This window comes from Podarcis filfolensis, assembly GCF_964270895.1.
Source record: "Podarcis filfolensis genome assembly, chromosome: 6".
Classification (NCBI taxonomy): domain Eukaryota; kingdom Metazoa; phylum Chordata; class Lepidosauria; order Squamata; family Lacertidae; genus Podarcis; species Podarcis filfolensis.
Window position 1 is genome coordinate 70,667,385 of NC_139609.1, and position 24,673 is coordinate 70,692,057.

The window sequence follows — 24,673 nt, forward strand, 5'->3', positions numbered from 1 at the left end:
CACAGCAAGCGCATGCTGTGGAATATCATATAGTCTAACCCCACAAACTGCATGGAGAATTTCCCTGTTAGATATAACATCCTATTTGCAAGGAGATGGTCAGGTATGATAATCATGTACATGTGCATTGCACCACATTCAGACAATCGTCCAAGCCATCAAAAAGACCAGGAAATCTCTAACTAGCCACAGCTTCCCATTTTGTCCATACAGGGGGTGATTACCAGCTTTGGAATAAGACAGGATATTAAACCAGTTTCCGAAGCTGTTGACCAGAGTTTCCCAGTTTGGACCAAATGGGAAATGAAAGTTAACTGTAGATGTCCTGGATTATTTACTGGCTCACATGAAGGGAGGACTGAAGCATTTCTTGCTGTTTTCCTTTGGGAAGTTTGTTTCTTGTCTGGATGCTGTCTACTCAAAATAAGTGAAGGGGCCAAGCTGAGACAATGCAGCAGAAAGGCCATCTATCTTACAGTGTAATTGAAGTTTCGCTGTGATGGACAAAACCGCACTGTAGTGCTTAAAAGCAAGCCAACAAACAAACATCTTGCCTGCATATTTCATAGAGGGTTTACATGCCATTGAAATCTGCACTTGGACAAAAATAGCAAAGCAGATTTTGATCCATGCAATTCAAGCATACTGCTGTGAAGTTAACACACTATCTTAATTATGATCAGAGTCTGGACTATTTTTAAAACAGCTTTTAATTCCCAGGCTTACCGAGTTCCATCTTCAAGCTCCATGATGCTCCCATATCGACATAATGCATCCTTATGTAGCTCACAGACAAACTATTCTGCCGTCTCACTGGATGAAATCCTTGATGATTTGGAGGATGACTGAAGGTCATCTAGCCAAGCCTTCCCAAACCTGGTGCCCTCCATATACATAGGACTACAACTTCATTAGTCTCAGATGTCAACTGGAGGGCACCAGGTTGAGGAAGATTGATTCAGACTAATCCCAAAACTTAAGGCAGGTTCTTCTACATATACCAGTCATTGTATACTTCAAAATATAGCAAGACGGAATAGGACTAAACCAATTTAAGTAGAATGAAATCTCATGTGGCTCAGCTAATATGTAGCACTAAGCCAAACTGCTTTAGTGAAAACATGCCAGCATGGCAGTGCCTGGAGAGGGGATTGTGGCCACTTTGTTCCTCCTCTGGTCCTGCTGCTGTTGCGAGCTAAGCCATAGTTTAGTATGTCATCCAAACCCAGGCTCGTGGTTAGTCTCCTCCTCTGTAAACAAGCCATGAGCTCAGCTTGGGGTGGCCAATCAATAGCGTAGCACACAGCAGTGCTGCAGCAACAGGACGAGAGAAGGGGCTAAGCAGCCACAATTTCCTCTCTGGAAATTTGTGCATTCACACTAAGCCATGGTTTGTCTTGGCACTAAATGCAATCCAGGCCACAATAGGCAACACCATCTATCTAGTCATATTCTTGATCCTCTCATGGCATGCTTACATAGTCTGTATTGCCAAGAGAAAGCTTTAGGTTCCACATCAGTTAAGTCCAGTTTACTTAAGGGTACTTTCATGAGAACAAAACAAACTAGACCAGGGTCTCAAACAAGGATCTTGCCCAGCCCTACCTTGAGATGCCAGGGACTGAATATGGGATTTTCTGTGTGCAAAGCAGATACTCTGCCTCTGAGCTACAGCAAATGTCTGCATTGTATATCTGACAACTCTAACAGAGAATATTATCTTTGTTATCTATGTAACGCACCCATTTGCTTTAAGTGCATGCTAATCTGACATAGTGCAATGGGTGTTGGGAGGGGGAATTGACTCTGCTTGAAATCTCCTTGTTGTTAACATAACAGGCGCCTCCTTACCCTGACTGACGCCTGTCAATGCCACTGAACAACTCCCACAGTTCTTCAGAGTTGAGGATGCCATCGGCACAACAGTTCTTAAACTCTTCAAATGACAACTTCCCATCATCTACATTTGAATGAAAGAGAAGGAATAATTATACCTTTGCAGAGATGAGAGCAACATGAGTCTCTGTATGTTATTTTGTCTAATTCAGCAAGCTGTGCAACAGGAAGAGATTATGCTATAGCACGGGAGCCAGGAATTCATAGAAAAACAACAAGGAATCTTGTGGCGCCTTGAAGACTACCAGATATGCTACGGCCATCTTTAGGAAGGTGCCACAAGATTCTTTGCTGTTGTGTGACAGACTAACAGGGCTACTCCTCTAGGAATTCATAGGTCTCTGCTGAGCAACATCAGCAGTGCTGAAGACACAGGTTTTCACTGAGATGGCAGAGGCTGATGCAGGTGAGATCCATGGGTTCCTGGCTGACATATCACACTGTTCATGCTTGGAGATCACTCCCACTCACTTGGAGATCAGTGGCTATTAGTTAGGACCACCTCCTCCCATATAAACCTACCTGGACCCTGAGATCATCTCCTGAGGCCCTTCTTCGTGTGCCTCCTCCTCGAGAGGTCAGGAGGGTGGCAACACGAGAATGGGCCTTCTCTGCGGTGGCTCTCCGTCTGTGGAATGCTCTCCCCAGGGAAGTTCACCTGGCGCCTTCATTATACACCTTTAGGCACCAGGCAAAAACGTTCCTTTTTAACAAGGCCTTTGCCTGACTTGATCTACATCCTATACCCTTTTTAAAATGCTGGCTCTTTGGGCAGGGGGGTTTATTGGGTTGTTATTTTGGTTTTGATTTTATGCATCTGATAATTTATGTGAACTGCCCTGAGACCTTCGGGTATAGGGCGGTATAGAAATTAAATAAAATAAAATAAATAAATAAATAAATAAATAAATAAAACAACAGCTATGCTCTGCCTCCATGATTGGAGGCAGTAATGATTCTGAATACCAGCTGCTGAAAACCACAGGAGGGGAGTGTGCTCTTGTATTCAGGTCTTGCTAGAGGGTTTCCCACAGGAACCTGGGTAGCCAATGTTGCTGAACTAGATGGGTCACTGGCCTAATCCAGCAGGTGTTTCTTAAGTGCTTGTGCTCCATTGAGCAGCTGTAGGATATGTAGACACTGAAAACCAAAGAGTTCTGCATGTTTACTGACCACCACTGCCAAGTTGCATCTTGGAGGAAGTGCAGGTGCTCTACTGAAGTAAGACTTATGATTCTGAACCTGCACAGAGGCTTCTAGCAGCACATGCAGGTATGAACCAATCCACAGTCTGTGCAGGATACTAGGGGCCTGTCTACATGCACATCATTGTCAGATCCATATTATCTCTTCCCTAGTCATATCTTGGCAGCGGTGGTTAGCCAATGCACAGACCTTCTGCTTCTTTTCAGCTTGCCATTTCCTATGAATAAAGAAAGCTGCCCAAAGAATGGACTTATGAAACCAGGGTTAAAATCCAACCTTGGGGTAATCTGAGTGAGCCAATACAGATTGGACTCAGTTTTCCACTTGTAAACGGGAAAACGTAAAATGGCCAGTGTTGTGAGAAAACAATTGCAAAACACTCTAAAAGTAGAACAAAAATGAAATGCCAAATGGACAAGTGTGCATAATAAAACAAATAATATATAAATAAATAATAAATTTCAGATCTGTTTTCTGGGAGTGACAGGAGTGTGAACACAGCAGCCACGGGGGATATAAAGGTCAGAGCAGATAGCAGAATAGCAGTGAAAGATCAGCATTAATAGATGGATTTGGCCTAAGTAGGAAGAATGATTGACATGCAGGTTTGTATGACAAGGGCAAGGATGCATGGATATGGGAAATAATAGACAGCAATTGTCAAAGTGATAGACAGCAGGGGGCACAGGAATGTCAGAAACATCCAGGGATTAAATTGAACCATAGGCCACAAACTGGGTCAGCAAGGCTATAGAAGAGCCTGGATGTATCCACTCACCCATGAGGCCTGGAGTTTGCTTATCTGTTGAAGAACTTGAAAACTAGACAACATTGGCCTTCATTTATCATAAAGTTTATAGCTCTCATGGTTGCTCAGAAACTATGAAAGCTAGAGTGGTGGAATGCAGGACTAGGAATGGGGAGAACCAGGTCCCAACTTCCACTCATCTGTTTTCCTGGTTGGCTTTCAAACATTAGAAGCAGGAAACTGGCTAGGAAGCTGGCTAAGCCTCTGGACAACAAGGAACCAAAGGTTTGCTAAAGGGAAAAAAGGAGATTGCAAAGAAGCTGAATGAATTATTTGTATCTGTCTTCAGCACAGAAGACGTAGGGCAAATCCCTGTTCCTTAACTAACTTCCTTGGGAACAGAGTCTGAGGAACTAAGGCAAAGAGTAGTGACAAGAGACACAGTTCTAGGACTTATTGACAAAACAAAAGCTGACAAGTTACTGGGTTTGGATAGCATCCACCCCGGAGTTCTTTAAGAATCCAAATGTAAAGCTGCTGAGTTTCTAACAAAAACAAATGCAACTTGTCTCTAAGATCAGTCACCATAACTGAGGACTGGAAAGTAATCAATGTAGCATCAATTTTTAAAAATATATATCCAGGAGGATTTGGAAATCACAGGCTGATTAGCTTAAGTTCTGTTCTGGGAAAACAGGTGGAAAGCTTTGTTAAAGATAAAATTACAAAGCATCTAGAAGAACAAGTCTTGCTGAAGAAAAACCAGAATGGCTTCCACAGATGTAAGTCTTTTCCAACTAATCTTTTAGAGTTCTTTGGGAGTGTCAACAAACATATAGATAGGGATGATCCACTAGATATTGTGTACCAGGGCTTTTAAAAAGATTTTGATAAAGTCCTCCACCAAAGATGCCTGACTAAGCTTAGTGGTTGTGGGATAAGAGGGTTTGGTTACTTAAGCCTAGTCTTTGAGATGGACTAATGTTATATATTGAAATGACGAGACATAAATAAATAAAAAAGAAGGGCAAGGAAATCACATGGGCAGGTCACTCACCGTTCTTGTCAGCTCGTCGAAAAACCTGAAAAGACAAAAAAATCACATTCAGCAACACAAACTTCTTTTTGCATACATGTGTGTCTTTAACAATTAGTAGCTCCTTCAACCAGCTCAATCCATATGCCAAGCCCTAATGAATTAAGCTCTAGTTACCAGGTATCTCCAGATATTAGCTTCTTTCTTGGTTTGTCACTGTAAAATACAGCAGGAAATGAATGAAGTGCCCCAGAAAGAGGCAGATTCCTCTTCCATTGGTTCATTCGCACCAGTGTACACAGGGGGCAAAGAGGGGCAAAATCCCATTGTGCAAGCAAAAATCATTGTGCTGACAGGATGAGAGAAATGGATATTGTAATCTCTCATACTGATAATGGGCTTCTCACTATAAAGCAATACCAGATTGTTGCAAATATTGAGAGTTATTGCAATCACTTGCATGCTTTGATTTTATACTACACACCCGTACCCTGTTAGGTTTAGTTGAAAATATTTAAGTTTGATACTTGTTATTTAGCTGTGATTCCTGCATTTCAGGGGGCTGGACTAGATGGCCCTTTGTGTCCCTTCCAGCTCTGCAATTATACAATTCTGTGATTCTATGCTATGATTTCCCTTCTGTATTATTGCAGTTCAGGACTGGGCTAATTTGACCATAGATGGGAGTTCCGCTGTCAGTACAGACTGAGCCCACCCACCCCCCCACAGATATTGGGATGATAGACAGTTACACTAGCACAAATGTGGAACATGGCTCAGAAGGGCAAGTGCACTGTGTGTGCTGTGGTGAAGCATGTGGAGGATTTAATTTCATTGGAAGTAGCAGATTAGCAGGAGTAAAGGAACAGGCAACAAAGCCAGAACTAATGGGCAACATTTATAGGCACCGGAGTTCCACATGTTCATCCAAGTTACTGCATCAATAACTGAGCTGTAGGGTATCATCACTGGTGTTATTTCAGCACTAATATATCCACTGTTTTGTTGCTGGGCATTCCTATAGCACACTGATTGTTTCTACTTAAATGGGGGGGGGGGGGCTCTGTTCATCTTACAAGACCACAAAAATATGGCCTGGTGGCTAGAGGGATGGTTGGGAAAGAGTTTTTAGTTGCAGATTCAGAGAGCTGTTTCTAGCCTTTGCCGTATTTTTTGCTCTGTAAGACTCACTTTTTCTCTCCTAAAAAGTAAGGGGAAATGTGTGTGCGTCTTATGGAGCAAATGCAAGCTGTGCAGCTATCCCAGAAGCCAGAACAGCAAGAGGGATTGCTGCTTTCACTGCGCAGCGATCCCTCTTGCTGTTCTGGCTTCTGAGATTCAGAATATTTTTTTTCTTGTTTTCCTCCTCCAAAAACTAGGTGTGTCTTGTGGTCTGGTGCGTCTTATAGAGTGAAAAATACGGGTAATTTTCAAGGCCCCCACGGAGGCTTGCCTGTGCTTTAACATAAGGCATTCAGGAACATCCTTTCGCTCCTTTACACTTTATAGGTAAGAGCGCACAAGGGAGCCTCACAAAAAAGGAAAAACCTAGACTTCATCTCTGCTACATTACAGCTCATGTCTTTAAATTTTCAGCAGCTTTAAACAAAAGAGGATTCGGCTTAAAATACACCCGAACAAAACTTTTAAGTGCATTGCCTTTTGCTGTCAAAGGGGAACACATCCCTGAATCTGACAGCAGGAAAGAAGCGAGATTCCCCCATACATAAATGCCTTTAACAGGAAAATCGTCCTATAGCATCTTATAGGCTAACTGGCATACAGATTCAAAGACTACAACTGACTTCATCAGAAACAAAAGTGATACCCTCATTTGGTAGGTAGGCATCAATACATATATAGCCACACACTTTGTTCAGTTATGATTTTCTCATGTTATATTATTGTAATCGGTAATGGCTGCCGGGGCAGCACAGATTGGACTGTGTTCCTGTCCTGGCTTCACTGTGCATCACTGCTGGGAAAGGGACAAGGTGGTGGGTAGTTTGGCATGGTGCGGGCACAGCATCAGGAACATTGGGTTGGCTCCGCAGCTGCGACACACCAAGCATTCCACTGCCTTTCCTCCCTCCTTTCCAGTAGCTGGTAGTGTTGAGAAGAACAGAAATCAACACCTGTACCATCAAACGCAACTGATTGCAACAATCTGGTTGGTTAAACAATAAAATAACATTCTCGTAATACTGCCCCTTCTCACCCTTTGCACCTGTACCTGCCTCCTAGAACATCTGTACGATGCCACCACTCTTGCTTAGTTCAGACCCTTCTGGCCTCAACACAGAATAGGCTGAATGTTCTAAACTCACATCCAATTCACCCTTTCCTCAGTCTTCAACTTTATTCATAACTTTAATACAATTTAAGCAGCGGAGAAGTTGTAAATGCAGTCGATCAAGTTGCAGAAGAAGGATTGAATCTGGTAGAGATTTCAAAAAATAAAAATAAAAAATAAAAATGGAATGGATTGAGTGAAAAGACCTCTAGCCTGCAATGCAAGGCATGCTCTGGCATTTACCCGAACATGTGAATTCTTAAAATGTGGATGGGAGGGAGGGCACGCATAGGATGTCCACCTGCAACATCCTCATGTATAATAATAATAATAATAATAATAATAATAATAATAATAATTTGTTATTTATACCCCGCCCATCTGGCTGGGTTTCCCCAGCCACTCTGGGCAGCTTCCAACAAAATATTAAAAATACACTAAAACATCAGTCATTAAAAACTTCCCTAAACAGGGCTGCCTTCAGATGAGGTTCCCTGTAACCTCACATCTTGCAGTGAGGGAACCGCTAGAAGACCCTCAGAGCTGGATCTCAGTGTCCAGGCTGAACGATGGGGGTGGAGTCACTCCTTCAGGTATAGTGGGCCAAGGCTGTTTAGGGCTTTAAAGGTCAGCACCATCATTTTGAATTGTGCTCAGAAATGTACTGGGAGCCAATGTATGCCGCTCCCCCACCCTGAGCAGTCTCCAAATGATCCGTGTTCAGTGGGGAAGGTTTGCAGGGGTCTATTATTCACACTCACTTGGTCAAGGACTTGTTTTAGCTATGCAGCAGGGTCCAATTATATATAAGAACAGAATAACTAAGTCACAACAGCAGTCACTGGAGATATTATATATTTCTATTAGCATTTGCATTAATCTTTCTCTGAAGCTTTTGTGTGAAGTATGGTCACTTTCAGGTCCTATATCTGGTGAAGGGATGTGGGTGACGCTGTGGTCTCTACTGAGCCTCTTGGGCTTGCTGATCGGAAGGTCAGCAGTTCGAATCCCCGCGAAGGGGTGAGCTCCCGTTGCTCTGTCCTAGCTTTTGCCAAACAAGCAGTTAGAAAGCATATCAGTGCAAGTAGGTAAATAAGTACCGCTGTGGCGGGAAGGTAAACAACATTTCTGTGCGCTCTGGTTTCCATCACTGTGTTCCATTGCGCCAGAAGTGGTTTAGTCGTGCTGGCCACATGACACGTGGACAAACGCCAACTTCCTCAGCCTGGAGTGAGATTAGAACCACACCCCATAGTTGCCTTTGACTGGACCTAACCATCCAGGGGTCATTTACCTTACCTGACCTTATATCTGGTGACTCATTAAATTGCAAATGTGAAAATGGGGAGGTGGGAGAATCTCTGGAGTCTTCCCAAATTCTTCTTTCCATGCCTCTTCATCACAACTTCACATCTGATGTTTCACTTTCTGCTGGGGGAGACGGTAGGAAGACCCAGACCACCAGCATAGGCTGCTACTGAGACAGTAAATTAAAATCCACTCTTCTACAGCACCTCATATAAATCTATCCTGCTGAGACAAGCTCCCTCTCATTAGCTGCTCTCATTCCCCACTTGCGAGGTCATACTAATATTTGAATTTGTCCCAGTTGCCAGAAGTATCTTCATGAAATTGTTTTTAAAATGATAAAAGCATTCAATACAGGAAGCCAATTTTCTGGGGAAATGAGGGTCATGGAAGAATCCAGTTCTACATTTCGTGCGTGATACATGCTGCAATCTATAATGATCTCTTTTGTGACTGTCAGAAGAATGTGAATCATTAGAAGCAGGAATTTAAAAATAATTTGGTGGCTGGCTCTCCTCCCTCACTCTCACATCTTCAAAGCGGATGGACCATACTACCCTTATCTCTCCACTTGCTGGTATGGACTGATATAATCAGGACACACTTGGCTTTCTTCAGTCGCACTGAAAAGATAGTAATGTATCATGCTCATTTGTAAAAAGCTGACACAGACACTGCAGTATTATAATGGACAAAGCTTCCAAGTTGCTTTTTCACTGGTGTGCATTCAAGAGACTCAGTTTGCTGCACTGATGGACTTGTAGCCTACAGAGTCATGGCTGTTCAGGGATGACTCACAAGAGCTGCTGTGGGGGTGTTCTGTAGCAGATCACCAGATAAATGGTCTTCTCTTCCCTTCATTTATTATTTTTATTTCTTTATTGCTCTTAAAAAAAACAGTATCAGTTTCACAACTCCATTTACATGTGGGGATGTGCAAGGCAAGACCTTGATGCAACAAAAGAGTTGCATTATGTGGAAATGGGAGGCAATCCCAGGTGTAGCAAGGCAGGGCTGTCTTAAGCATATGCGGCGCTGGGGTGCAAAGATCCACCCGGCACCCCCCCCCCCGGTTGCCCAGTCCCAGGCTCACAGGAGGGCAGAAAAGCTTGCCATGGACTCAACTCTCGGGCCCCGAACTCTCGGCGTGGCGCCCCTGAGAGCCCAGCGCCCGGGTGCCCCCCACCCCTAGTGCCTATGGGTAAGACGGCCCTGTAGCAAGGTCCCAAGCCATGAGCTTTATAGGTTAGAACCATAACGTTTAACTGATCAAGAGGCAGTGAAGGTTTTAGTATTGGTGTAATATGTTTGTAACGCCCAGTTGCAGCTGGAACTCTTACCACTATACTCTGCACTAAACGATGTTTCTGGGCTATCTGCAAAAGCAGCCCCACATACAACATGCTTTAGTAATCCAGACAGGAGGTTACCAGAGTCAAATCTGTCAATTTCAGTTGCTCTTAGTTTCTCATCTTTCCAATCTTGACTTCTCTACATTTCTACATTAGTTTGTGATATATGTATCCTTAAGTCTTCCTGGAAATTCACCAGCATTCTATTGCAAATTTCTCCTAATATATACATTTGCGTATGGAATTAATATGTTATTTTTTAGGAGTATAAGCATTCTTAGACACACTTTACTGTAGGATATGCATTTTTGTTCACATTATTTGGCTAGAGAACTGCATTGTAAAGTTCAGAAAAGTGTGAATTTCAGAGGATGGCTGTTTCCCCCCAATTCATATAGTTTATTAGAAAGTGCAAAGTAGGTAAGTTCAGCTTTAAGTGTGAACTGGATCAAATCTAGCCTCCATCCCTTACAAGAATAGTAAGGCTATCCCCATTCAGATAGAGTCATAGTTGACATATTAGCCAGTTATTCCCTCCCTGCTAGAAGGAAAAGATCCAGAGTGGACAAGCTTACAAGCAGTCAAATTAACCCTTCCAAACACTTTGTCCACATTCTTGGGCCCTATCACCTGAAGTTCATCCATCATCACAGGACCAGGCAGTGCTTTAGGACACCTTTGCAGACTGACTGCCAAAACTACAGAATCTAAATTGTGGTGGATGCAAGTGGTTTTATCCTCAAAATGCTTTTGTTTCCTATGCTCGAACTTTTGTTAGGATCTTGACACTCATGAAGCGCCCCATTTCAAATGCCTTCTGATTGGTTTATTTAATTCGGAGTTAAAGACTTTTCCAGTCCAAGGAACAACTCAGCACAACCTTTGAAGCTGCTGCAGGAAAATAAATCTGTTCTCATCTTGCCAGTGTTAGGTAATGGCTTCCTGGGGGAGACAACCAGCAATGCTATCTTAGCACAAAAATATCAATCTGCATTCTCAAAGAGTCCATTAGCCAGATTTAAGAGAGTTTTGCATCTAAATAAGGAAACTTTTTTATCCACTAGGGATCTTTCTAAGTTTTAGAAGAAAACATTCCCCATGCAAAATGAATTTCTCAGTGGGTTTGCTTCCTTGAGTGTTTATTTCTTAATGATTTGCTCTCAAGATCTAAGGAATATACAAGTGCCTGGACTTACATGCTCTATGTGTGCAGGATTGAAATTTCCCTGTGGGGATGTATGATAGTTGGGGTGTGCCTAGTAGAGTCACTATCCTTTCCCCCCTTTTTGAGAGTGGATGCCCAAGTTTGGTTAGTGTGGGTTACTATATCTACCATTCTACATGGTACCCAGCCATCTTTCCCTAACTTATACAAGTTAAATCTCTTGCATTTGGGGGCAAAGGCTGAGGAAGATGTACCTTGACTCTAATACACATACACTGCTATGAACATTAATCAATATTAACATAACATGTAGTGCACACCCCAGTGAGTGGTAGAAACCCTGATTTGCAATCCTCAGTAACCAATCCTCTGTTTCACCAGGTAAGGCTGGGAGAGTGTCCTCTCTGAACCCCTGGCAGAGCCACTGCCAATCAGGGTCAAGAATACTGGGCTAAATAGACCAATGGTCTCACTCAATATAAGGCAGCTTCCACCGTTCCTATGACAATGACATCCCTCCCACCCAGCCCCAGCAGCATCTCTTTATACAAAAGGAAAAAAAAAACTATTAAAAAAGAGAGAGCACATAGGTCAGGTTACTGCTGAGAAAATTTATACAGCAAAGAGCAGATGGACCGTTTTAATCATATGCGATGTGAAGTGTGTGTGGAGCTTCCACATCATTCCTTGGTACGAGAATAGCAGAGTGACACGCAGGTCACATTTTCATTTGGGAAGTGTTAGAGGGTACGTGGCAAGTGTAAGAGGGAGGCATGTACCTTTTGGTGCCCAACTGACAAGCGAGGGTGGGTGGTAGATTGCAGTTCAATTATAGGAACTGTGAAGTGCGGGGTGGTGTGTGCGCATGCATGCACATGGTCAGAGCTGGCCTTGCCATTAGGCAGGGTGAGGTGACTGCTTCAGGCAGCTGAATTTGAGCGTCAGGAAGCGGCAGCAAACTTTTAATTGTTTAATTTATTATTATTAAATGTTTCAGCCAGGGAAAAGGAGATGCGCTTGTGGAATTTTCTGGCTCAGTTGCTGACATAAGTTTATCTGGCCTTCGATACCATGCATCTTGTTGGGGGGGGGCATTTTCTTCTCTGGCTCAGGCAGCAAAATACCTTGGGCTGGCCAAGCTCAGAAGCAACATTATGAACAAATAACAACTCTACAAGCAGAGGCTAGTAGCAGCCCACTGAAAGGTGTCTCCTTCTGTTCCCCTGCTTCCTACAAACTCCTTTCCACCAAGCCCTTTCTTTCTCATGATTCATTTCTTCTCCACTGCTCAACAAAGCCCCAGATCTGCTGATCTCTGGATATCTGCAAGATTGGTTTCTCACCAGTAATTATTACTCAGCACATTCCATTACCAAGTAGTGCATTTTGCAGCCGTTTGTGTGTTGGTGTTTAAATGAGAAACACAAAGTTTCAGGAAATTGCTCAGAGAGGCAACAACTGTTCATTACTGAAAGCGATATGAACATCCTGAGCCTGAGGTGAATCAAAAGTGTAGCTTTAATGTTGAGAAATATGGTCGGGAAACAGGGGGTAAGCGAATGGGCACAGGAACACAGCACACAGCCGCCCTGTCCCCATGTTTGATCTTTTCAAAGCTCCCTTTCTCCTTTTGTGAAGAACCACGCAAAGAACTTCGTGGGACATCAGCTACTAAGACGCGCTTAGCAAGGAGGGGGTGCTAATAAGTGGGTCACTGCAGTTTCTGCAGTTTCTGAGGTTTTAATGAGGTATGGATTGGTTGGGGATTCTTCAGTTACAGTTTTTTGGTGTATCAAAGTCTCCCCTCCCCCTTTTAGTTTAATTCTTTCCCTGCTCTGTTATGCTTTTAGTCGTGGTCTGCTCATTGTTGCATATATCTGCTCACTTAAAGCACCTGTGATTTAAAAACTCTTAAATTCATTAGGTAGTGCAGCCACTGAACTATTAACAAAGCCCATCCTGGATCATACACTTTTTTTTTTTAAGCAGAGATTTGTAGCTGGAAACACTTTTATTGGTGTGTGGCAGTGCTCACATGACCTCCAATCAGCCATGTTATTGCTTAATGGGAGGCAGAGGGAGAGGACAAGGTGGTGGTCAGATCATTGTGTAGCAAATGGTGGGAGCATTGGATTGGCTCCACTAGTGCATTTGCACTAACCTTGCCACCGCCTTCCTCCTTCCCCTCCCAATCCCAGTAAGCAGCAGCAATGCATTAACTCCAAAGAAGAATGCTTCAAGAGGGGTATTATGGCATGACTGCAATCAGGTGGTCAAGTGAGTCCTGTTAGCCCCATCATGACATCCACAAGTGGACAAAGGTAGATATCACTGAGTGATGCCAAAGATAAAGAAGCTATTGCATTGCGCTGGAAAGAACATTGCCAGCATCTCCTTAACCCGTAGCTGTCAACGTTTCCCCCTTTTTAAAGGGAAATTCCCTTATTCCGAATAGGATTCCTTGCAAGAAAAGGGAAAAGTTGACAGCTATGCCCTGTGGACTGTCCTTCTGAAAATCGGCTGACCAAATAAATGCAGCTCCTCCATGATACTATGACAGCAACAATCGCAGATAACAATGGCTCCCAAAGTGAACCATTCACAGTGGGATCAGGTGTTAAACAGGGTTGTGTTGTCGCCCCAACTCTATTCATTATTTTCATTGCCATGATCCTACACATTGTCAAAGGGAAACTCCCCACTGAATTAGATATCATATATTGAACAGATGGAAAGCTCTTTCATCTGAGTAGGCTGAAAGCAAAGAGTGAAGTTATCATAACTTCCGTCATAGAGCTTCAGTATGCTGATGACAACGTAGTGTGTGCACACTCAGAGGATGACCTCCAAACCATCCTAAATATCTTCACAGAAGCTTATGAAAAGCTTGGCCTATTGCCCAACATCCAACAAGCACAAAACAACCCCTCTGCAGCACCACAAATTTAATTCAATGGTGTAACGTTGGAAAGTGTGAATCACTTCTCCTACCTGGGCAATTATCTTTCCACAAGGGCCAACATTGATGCTGAAATCCAGCATCACCTGAGCTCTGCGAGTACAGCTTTCTCCTGATTGAAGTGTAGAGTGTTTAAGGAGAGGACCGGGACATTCAAGGGAAACCAAAATGCTTGTTTACGAAGCTATTGTACTACCAACCTTACTGTACGCTTGTGAAACATGGACCACTTATAAACACCATCTCCAACTCCTCGAAATATTCCATCAACGGCTTCTCTGAAAAATTCTACATATCACTTGGGAAGACAGGCAAACTAATGCCAGTGTATTGGAAGAAGCAAAGATCACCAGTGTCGAAGCAATGATTCTTCAACATCAACTTCATTGGACTGGTCATGTTGTTCGGATGCCTGATTATCGTATTCCAAAGCAAATACTCTATTCCGAACTTAAACATGGAAAGCATAATGCTGGTGGTCAGCAAAAGAGGTTTAAAGACTCTCTCAAGGCAAATCTAAAAAAAGTAGGATAAACACTTACAATTGGGAAACACTGGCCTGCAAGAGCTCCAGTTGGAGAACAGCCTTTACCAAAGGTGTCATGGACTTTGAAGATGCTTGAACTCAGGATGAAAGGGAGAAATGAGCTAAGAGGAAGGCAGTTTGGCAAACCCTCACCATGATCAACTCCTGCCCAGAAGCCTATGTCCCCAATGTGGAAGGTCGTGTGGATCCAGAATTGGCCTCCACAGTCTCTTATGGACTCACTGTTAAGATCGTGTTAATGGAAGACAAGCTTACTCAGCTATGAGTGATCGCCAAAGAAGAAATAAGGTTGTGCAGAACCCACCTCTGAAATACCTGCCCCCTCCCTCCCAAGGAAGCTTGCTTGCCGCCAGCTCAGTTGCCTTTGGGGCACAAAGTAAATACCTTTTTTAATTTTCCCAGGACTGTTGAAATTGCTTTTATCCTGCTGCTATCCTACTTTTTTATTGCTTTTGCAGTTTTAATTTGTTTCAAATTAGTTTCAACTATTTGCAGTTGTGCTAAAATGTGAGCCAGCCTGGGAATAGAAATACTGAAAGACAGGTTACAAATCTTTTAAATAAATTAGTGGACGATACAAGTCTACAATTTTCTTAGCGCCATCATTAGATTCAGCAATTTATTTTTGCTGTTTCATTGTCGTATAGCTTTCTCCGACATTGTGCTTCAATTGCCCTTCTGTTAGTGCTGTTTGGTTAGAACTTTCCCCGTCGGTTTCTAGATTTAAGACTTACATTGTTCTAATAGGAAATGGGTTTAAAACAAACAAGCAAACAAAACTAAACCAAACCAAACCACCTTGGGAGTCACTATAACTGCCATTCACTCATTTAGGCTGCAATCCTATGCCTACTTCTTGACAGTAAACCCCTCTGAAATCAACAGAAGTTATGTCTGAGTAGCTATGCATGAGATTGCACTATTAGGACACGATCCTAACCTCCTCCCACTGCCACCAGGGCTTTGTGGAGTGGCGGGGCCACTGTGGCATCTGCAGGGCATCCATGGCAGAAGGTGAGGGAGGCAAAGTGACTGGGCCCCATCTGGGTTTAATCACTGGCACAGCTATCAGGCTTGAATCAGGTCCAATGACTTCACACAATGGCAGTAAGAATGGCTCAGGATCCAGCAGACCCCATGCCAGTTCAGCCATGACACCCCTTCCCCTTCTTCATCCCTCTGTATTTTGGGCAGCTGGCAGGGGGCTGCGCTAGGCCTTGTGTTGTCTCCAGCGACCACAAGGCCTGGAGTGGCTTTCCAGGGGCTGTGTTAGGTTTTGGATTGTGTCCAGCGGCCGCCAGGCCTGGCGTGGCCTTCGAATGGCCGCTCAGCCTCCAAGATACTGGGAAATTTTGGAAAAGGAAGGGGACAAACTGAGATTGCAGAGTTTTGAGAAATTAAAAGGGAAGGTGAGAGACTGGTTGCACTATCACCAAATAAATGAAGCGTTTAAACTGGACAGTAAAATTGGCTTCCAGGTGGAAAAATCAAAATTGGAGACAGAACTGTTAGAACCCAGTACTAAGAATTTGTCAAAAATGTACAATTTGCTGCTGAAATGGAATACACAAGATGAAACGGTTAAATCGGCCATGATTAAATGGGCTCAGGACATTGGTCATAATATTTTGTTTGCTGATTGGGAAAAGTTGTGGACCACCGGGATGAAATTTACGGCATGTAATGCCTTAAGAGAAAACATTATGAAAATGATATATAGGTGGTACATAACCCCAGTCAAGCTTGCAAAGATTTACCATTTGCCTGACAATAAATGTTGGAAATGTAAAGAAAATGAAGGTACATTTTTTCATCTTTGGTGGACTTGCCCGAAGATTAAGGTATTCTGGGAAATGATCTATAATGAACTTAAAAAGGTATTTAAATATACTTTCCCCAAGAAACCAGAGGCCTTTCTCTTGGGTATTGTCGGCCAAGGGGTGTTAAAGACGGATATAACTTTCTTTATGTATGCTACAACAGCAGCTAGAATACTCATTGCGAAGTACTGGAAGACGCAAGAGCTACCCACACTGGAAGAATGGCAGATGAAGGTGATAGACTACATGGGTTTGGCAGAAATGACGAGCAGAATCCGAAACCAGGGAAGAGAAGCAGCGCAAGAAGAGTGGAAAAAATTTAAAGACTATTTAAAGAAATATTACAAAATTAATGAAAGTTAGAATGATGCTGGACTGGAAAGTAAATGGTTACTATTAGCTATGGTTAAGACAAGGAGAATAAGGAAGACTAGTCTAAATTTAAATTAAAATAAGGGAAGATTTGCTGAACAATCGATAAGAATTTGGAATACAGAAAAGGGAGGCATGAGGAAGTCGGGGAAGAAAGGTATAAGAAATTAGGATATGAAATGATACATGTTTTTTGTTCTGTTTTTGTCTTTGTATGTTTATGTATGTTGTGTTTATATGGAAAAAATAAAAATATTATAAAAAAAAAAAAACGAATGGCCGCTCAGCCTCATGTCGTCTGGAGAAGCATCATCTCTTAAGCAGAAGGCCAAAGACTGCAAAGGTAAGAGAGGGGAGGGAAGAGGGGGCAAGCAGGCAGGTGATGAAGGGGTCAGCAGCAGGGAGGGGGCGAATGACTGAGATGTGGGATGGGGTATGTGTGCGCCCTGAATTTTTCTCACATAACGTTGGCGGGTATGTCATTTTCATTTTTAATTACCATTATTAAATATTTCAATACACCTTTTGTCTTTTACTGCACACACACTGTTACGACTAGTTTTCTCTCCCCCCCGCTCCGGCCCACCTACATATATGTCCTCTTTTTTGCTCTTCGGAATATGGCAACCCTATTTCTGGTAGTTATAAACTTCTATCCCCAGAGGGGGGGGGTCTTGCATTTTGCTTCTCACTATAGTCATTGAATTTTTTATATTTTTTAAAGTATTCACAGAATATCTTCTGCAAAGCATATCTTCACTACAGACTTAAAAACTGGTCTTTAACTATGAAGTTAATTTCATCTAATGAAAGCCTGTGAATGTTAGTTCAGTTGTAGAGGTTGGAGGGAGAGGAATCTCTAAATATGAATTCTCAGTATTTTACCAAACTAGAATTCCCAGGGTTATTTGCTGGCCAGCTGAAAACAATTTGTTACATAACATGGATAGTATGCCTTTGCAGTGCAATCAGATGAATGCTTACCCAGAAATAAGCCGCTACTGAGTTCAATAGAACTTAACAGTGCAATCTTAATCATGCATACTCTGAAGTCCTATTTAATAGGGCTTACGGCCAGTTAATGATGGTTAGGATCTCAGCCTTCCTTCCTAGTAAGTGTGCATAGGACTGCAGCTTCTGTGAATGCTTTTAAGAGGACCGTTGTCCAATGAGGATTTGCTTTCCCTTGACTCTGGAACTTTCACAAGCTCAAAAGTGACCCAGACTTTAGTGCAATTCTCTTCAATCTCTCAAATAACTCTTTACAAATGTGTTTCCTAGCACAAAAGTTCATTACCTGAATGGTGATTCAACTTCCTTTGCAGGTAGCCAAATATGTAATAATGAATGCAAGAAAGGGAGTGTTTCATGCACTGAATTTGTTTTCTTCCTGTGTACAATTACTGCTCATCAGTTGTTTTTCTGCAAGAGCAGCTGTTGGCAGGGCAATAATAGTATCTTGCAGTGTGTTGGCATTTCATATCCCCTGTGTGGGTACAGGGAGGTTGCAGACCACAGGTGGGATGTATTATCCCTCATTTGCTAATATAAAACCCCTGTCTATTGTACACTGTCTGGCTAGGCTGAAGTGTCCAAGAGCAACACATATACACAAAAAAGGAAGCACTTACAGCTGTACATGGCAGAGAGATGGCATTTTCTTACAAACTCCCACTTGTCCTTTATATTCGCAGCACGCATCCTCTTATTAAATATGAATTGGCCTGACAGCTGCTCTTCCTTTTGATTCACAATCCTTGAAATAGCAAGGCTACTAGTCAAGGTTGCTGTGCTAAGAGCCTGAGCAACTTGTAGGAAAAGGCCCTCTGACCTACTTGCGCTGTAAATTCTTGAGGAAGCACCATCTGTCAAGCTAGGACAGACTCTTTGGTGGTTCAGGGGCTGTGAAGCAGGAAACATTGCCCAGTAAAGACTCTGCTCTGCCACTTCTCCCATCCTGCTTGGCTAAATGAATTGCAGATTTAGGACTCGGCTACATGTATGGAAGTGAGAGCTGGACCATAAAGAAAACTGATCGTCGAAGAATCGATGCTTTTGAATTATGGTGCTGGAGGAGACTCTTGAGAGTCCCATGGACTGCAAGAAGATCAAACCTATTCATTCTTAAGGAAATCAGCCCTGAGTGCTCACTGGAAGGACAGATCCTGAAGCTGAGGCTCCAGTACTTTGGCCACCTCATGAGAAGAGAAGACTCCCTGGAGAAGACCCTGATGTTGGGAAAGATGGAGGGCACAAGGAGAAGGGGACGACAGAAGACGAGATGGCTGGACAGTGTTCTCGAAGCTACCAGCATAAGTTTGACAAAACTGCGGGAGGCAGTGGAAGACAGGAGTGCCTGGCGTGCTCTGGTCCATGGGGTCACTAAGAGTCGGACACGACTAAACGACTAAACAACAACATTTGTAAAGAAAAAGCGTTGTACAGTCAAACCTCGGAAATCAAACGTAATCCGTTCCGGAAGACAGCTCGACTTCTGAAACGTTCGACAACCAGAAACTGAAAGCGGAAGCATCAGTGCAATAGGGAAACTCAAAATGGAAGTCGCATAGCATGTTTGGCTTCTGAAAATTGTTTGAAAACCACAACAGTTACTTCCGGGGTTTTGGCGTTCGGGAGCCGAAACGTTCCAAAACAGAGGCATTCGGGAACTGAGGTTTGACTGTATATATGTTATAACACTGTGACACCAGATGGCACCTGTCTTTCGTCTACGTTATTTCCCATAATAAAGTTTATAATGTGTTTAACTGAAACAGTTTTTTGATGTGTCTAGATCCAGCCTTAGTCTCAAAGCTCCCCAGTGCCATTCAAACCATCAACACCTAGTGGATGAATGTAGTTACTTGCTCAACCTCATAAATAGAGATGCACTGTGCACCACTGTGAGTGGTAGAAGTCGTGGTGGACTGTAGCGTTGTCAAATTTTGGAAAAGACACATTATCTGATTCTGTGCCAAGTGTTTGGAGGACTGCATGTATCAGACTATTGGGGAAAAGTTCCCCTTCTCATTTGCCTCTCATTTTTTACCATTTCCCCTCTGACTAATTTCCAGTTGTGTTAGACTGGGTGACACAAGGAGAAAAAGAAAAGTTCAACAAGAAGGAAGCTGTCATGGCTTGAGTTAATGCAAGCATAAATTTCGACGTGTGAAATGATAACCTGCCATCCTATCTTATCTAGATTCCTTAGAACGAAGAATGCTAATAATAGCAATCTCAATTAGTACTATCTTGATGCCTAAGAATGGACAACTGAATGACAGCCGCAATCCTCTCTCTACAGCAGCCAATGTTAGCCCCCTGGCTACACAATTAAATATTTGCACATAGTTGCAATATACTGTATTAGCTTTCCGTGTGATGATAAGAGCCAAGATTTTGCAGTAGCTTCTTTTAAAAAAGCAACAAGTTGCTAAATGTATTTCCTGAAAATTAGCTTTTCTGTTTGCTGGGCCAGCCAATCAAAACATTGGACTACTCCTGTTCGATCACCAGGTTGGGGGTGGGCTGGGGGTGGGAATTCAGTCTGGTTCATATTTTGGAGTAAGCCTACCTAATCTGCACTTCCCAAAAATAATATGCTGACTGAAACATAGTTATCCTTCAATTTTTTCGCTTCTGTATATTTTGTGCCACATCTTGTCAGTCAAATAATGTGTCAAAATGTGAATGTTAAAAGTGTGCATAAAAAGACATAGTAGTGAAAATGCAAAAGTGCAATATATTAGGAGAAATTGCTTGCAAAAATGTGTACATTAAGGCAATGTTGCACACACACACAAATGTATTTTTTGGAGAAATTCATATTAAAATGCTGACAACTTTTATTTTACTAATAGAAGAGGCAAATTCATTTCACACAGAAAATTGTTTAATGATGTTCAGTGCCTTCAAACACAGCTATGGAAGGGGGCTGTTTTGAACATAGGAGTAGCAAGGGGTGCTTAATCTTTCTGCTACCTGCTAGATATCTGCTCCATATTTTTTTAAAAAAATAGTTTTTATTAAAGATTTTCTTGGTTTACCAAAGTACATGCATTGTCTCTTTTTCAGGTTGTGATTTCTGCTCCAAGTTGACCCAAAAGCTGTTTTTCGGGATTCAAATCCCCCTTGCAGGATTTCCAAGCAAACAGTGCTTCTGGAATGGGGACAATTTCAAGCACAAAAACAGGAGGAGGGAAAAGGGTTGTCCATCCCTCGCTTCTCTAGTCAAAATAGCCCCCTCACACAAGTAGCAATATACTGACAAGGTGAAGAAAAGCAGCTGCGGGAGGGGGCTATTTCGAGCTGAGAAGGAACAGGGGGAAGAGGTGATTAACCCTTTGCCCTCCTACTGCTTTTTGTATTTGTCCCTAAGACCTAGAATTTCCATTCTGACAGTGTTCATTCACTTGCATACCGGTTAAGAAAGCAGGCACTGCCAAAATGCCCTTGGAAATGATTTGAAAAGTGCTGCTTCCCAGTCTAAGTTGGGTCAAATATTCTCATCTCATGCTCCCTCCTGCTATTTCCCTTCCTAAGAAGCCAACGCGTCTCAGGGATGATGAGCTGGATTCTATTCAGCTCCCTTCATCATCAGTGCAGTTGTTCAAAAGACAGAATTATTGGTACAGATAATGGTGGATGAGTCAGTGAGAACCCAGCATGACTCTCTGTTCCTAGGCTCAGTTTGCCAAGTTAACAGCAAGAGAAAATCTTTAAGCTGTGCCCTGGGACAACACCATACAGAAAAGGCCTATGAGTGTGAGACACAGCACAGCAGAGGCTTGCAGTATAAAAGATAAAAACTGCATATGTGGATATCATCCATTCACGTACTTTTAAAAACGGAAAAGATGCACATCTTTATTTAATTGTTTTTAAATTAAATCCTCATCACAAGCCCTTTTCAAAGTGTTTTTTTTAAAAGTTCAATGAATGTGCATTGGGGGGTGGGGGTGGAATGGGGCAAGAGTTCCATCCCACCCCAGCATTATTTTTGGAATGCCGCTGTGATTTATCCTCATGACCCTGGCACTCACTTTGCCATCTTTGAACTCTGAAGGAGGGACGTTGTTGGAAGTAGGTCTTGCTAAAATAAACAAACGTGCACATAAATACACGGGGAAAGGCACAAGGCACCTGGATCTCATTTTTCTTTCTACAAAACACCTTATGGATCTACAGTTTCTGCGTGCATATTTTCCAGGTGTCATAAATTATCTTGGACACAAGCTGCAGAACACCTAGTAATTTGAGAATCCCTTTTAAGAATTTGGCCTACAATATGCTATTACCCTAATGAGTTTCTGGCTGAGCAGAAATGGGAATATTTTCCAAAGCCAGATATCATATAGGGTTGACATTTGGCTTGTTTTAAGCAAAGCTGCCCAGCTTTTCTATCACCTGGCTAAGTTTTTATTTCCCAAGCTAATGTGATATCTAAATGAAAGTCAAACACATCCAGAGAAGCAGTGGGTGGTATCCAACTAAGTTTTACTCTGTGTAGCCCCAGTAAAATTAATGGACCCAAGTTAGTCATGTTCATTATTTTCAATAGGTTTTCTCTGAGTAGGACTGGCACTGGATTAAACCAAAGCCACATTTCTAGGCTGGGAGGAGTCACTGTAACCTTAGAGGCAAGACTATGCTCATTCTATGATAAAAGAAGCAAATGAATGTACCGTAATGTAAATAATACTCTAAGAGAAACTGAATTATGAGACCTGTATCAATTAATATATTTATACCATATAACTAGCTATTGATGAGCTAGGCATTGTCCAGAACTTTCTAATCCTTTTGCGGGTGGAAAGTTGATATTTTTTAGGATGCTGCATTCTGTGCAATTTCTCTGCCTGCATAGCATAATCGCACATCGTGCACATTAGAGCTCTTTATACAGAAACCTTTCTCCTGCCCCCATTTGCTTTCTCACCTTCTACAGAGCAGCCCTTCACATAAAACTGCCAGCACATTTGCAAAGCTAAGCAGGGTCCGGTATGGTTTCAAATCGGATGGGGAAGACCATTCCTGCATTGCATGGGGTTGGAATAGATGACCCTTGGCATCCCTTCTAACTCTAAAATTCCATAATTTTACCTTCATTCCATACTCTGTTGCTGCAAGCTCCTGCTTTGCATTATCATTTTGAGTCTTTTTAGCTCAAATGTACCGAACACTGTTTTTTTAAAAAAGAAAACCCTGAAAGCATTCAATGACAGCAGCAGAAATATTCCATCTGTTGGCACCTTTCACATTTTTCTTGTAAAAGCGCAGGTTTCTTAGAACTACAAAGCAAACACTGGGGCCATCGAAAAAGGCTGACCTTAAAATGTAGCAATGATCAGAACGGCAATTCGATAAAGACAGAGCTTTACACCTGCACATTTGTTCTCTTTGCCTCTATGGCGCAGAAGCTGGGTGTACTAACAAAATCACCCTGAGCAGAGTGAACACAGTAAGGCAGAAAGAAAAGGATTCATGCTGAGCACATTGGGACAGATATTCCCAAGGGCTCATTCACACCATGCTAGGTTAATGAGGTGGCAGAATTTCAAAATCCAACAGCATCTTAGATATGCATGGGAAACCCAGGGTTTGTTTATTTCTTTGGCATTAGGTTTTTAATGGCATTATGCTAGCTGTTTGGAAACTATTTTGTTGCATAAAAGAAAGACATTCAGCTTTCTTGTTAACAAAAAGAGCAGAAGCCAACCCAAACCTCTCTCACCATCAAAGGAACGCAAGCGAATAGTAAAGAGAACTTGCACAAGTGACACTGACACAAAAACCCACACATACGTTAAGTAAAATAGAAACATCGCCACCCGACTCCCCATCCACCCACCATGGCCCCCTCCATCTCTTTCCCCCTTTTCTTCCTAATGTAACACTAATGTCTCAACAAACGAAACTGATCTGTGGAAAATGTAACTTGAAAAAAGAGACATTGCACATATTTTTGTAAACTGAGAAATGTTTAATAAAAAAAATACGTTAAAACAAAACAAAACAAAAACAGCAGAACACATTTACAATGGCATTTAGCATTCACAGAATGTTTTTTTCCTAGGTGCTCAAAGTGCTCACCATATATTGTCTCCGTAACCCTTTTGACACCCCTGCAAAATAGGCCAGTGTTATTATCCACCCCATATTGCAGAAAGAGTGGGTGGAAGCTTTGAGGCCAAAGGCTGTGCGATAAGTTCATGGCTGACTTGAGAGTTTGGGCAAATCCTTGGGAGAGCATAGCATTGCGAGGCTGTGAAAACAGTAACAGGTAGGGGGGTGGGGAGACCTGTTCCATTTTGCAGCCTGGGGCAAAATGAGAAGGTGCCATCCCAGGACACCACCACCAAAGCCTCGCTTTCCAGGGTCAGCTCTGGAGAAGTGTGGAGAAGCAGCAGCAGTGACCAGATCTCCTCACTTCTCCAGAAATCGCGGCAGGGGTGGGTAGGGTGCATGTGGAAGAATTGCATGCACAAGATCCTAAGACCCTGCTAGATAAAGCTAATGGCCCATTAGTCCACCATCCTGTTCTCATACAGCCAGCCAGATGTTTGTGGGAAGCACACAAGCGAGCCCTGAGAGCTCTGCCCATATGTAACTCCCAGGAACTGCCTCTGAATACTGTATGTGACTAAATGGGCTAGGAGAGAAAGGGCAGAGCACTCCATCCTTCCTCTACATGCAGGATAAACAGGGTCCCTACAGGACACTTTGCTTGCTATTCGCTTGGTTTCGTGCTTATTTTAAACTGGTACTTAAAGACCTACATTGGCTCCCAGTACGTTTCCGAGCACAATTCAAAGTGTTGGTGCTGACCTTTAAAGCCCTAAATAGCGTCGGCCCAGTATACCTGTAGGAGCGTCTCCACCTCCATCGTTCAGCATGGACACTGAGGTTCAGCTCCAAGGGCCTTCTGGTGGTTCCCGCCCTGCGAGAAGTGAGGTTACAGGTAACCAAGCA

At 42.7% G+C, this 24,673-nt stretch overlaps 1 protein-coding gene across 2 annotated transcripts in view; it reads right to left on the bottom strand.

The window, feature by feature from the left end:
• Nucleotides 1–24,673, bottom strand: part of NECAB3 (N-terminal EF-hand calcium binding protein 3) — an 88,363-nt gene that overhangs the window by 54,434 nt on the left and 9,256 nt on the right. For both annotated transcript variants that reach the window (XR_014549196.1, XM_083619058.1), the window contains exons 2-3: nt 4,908–4,932; nt 1,852–1,960 (exon numbers count right to left, since the gene is read on the bottom strand). Coding sequence is in view for 1 of the 2 variants with exons in the window: in XM_083619058.1 (XP_083475184.1) it covers nt 1,852–1,960; nt 4,908–4,932 (134 nt within the window). In the remaining variant the exon portion in view is untranslated. The remainder of the gene's footprint in view (nt 1–1,851; nt 1,961–4,907; nt 4,933–24,673) is intronic.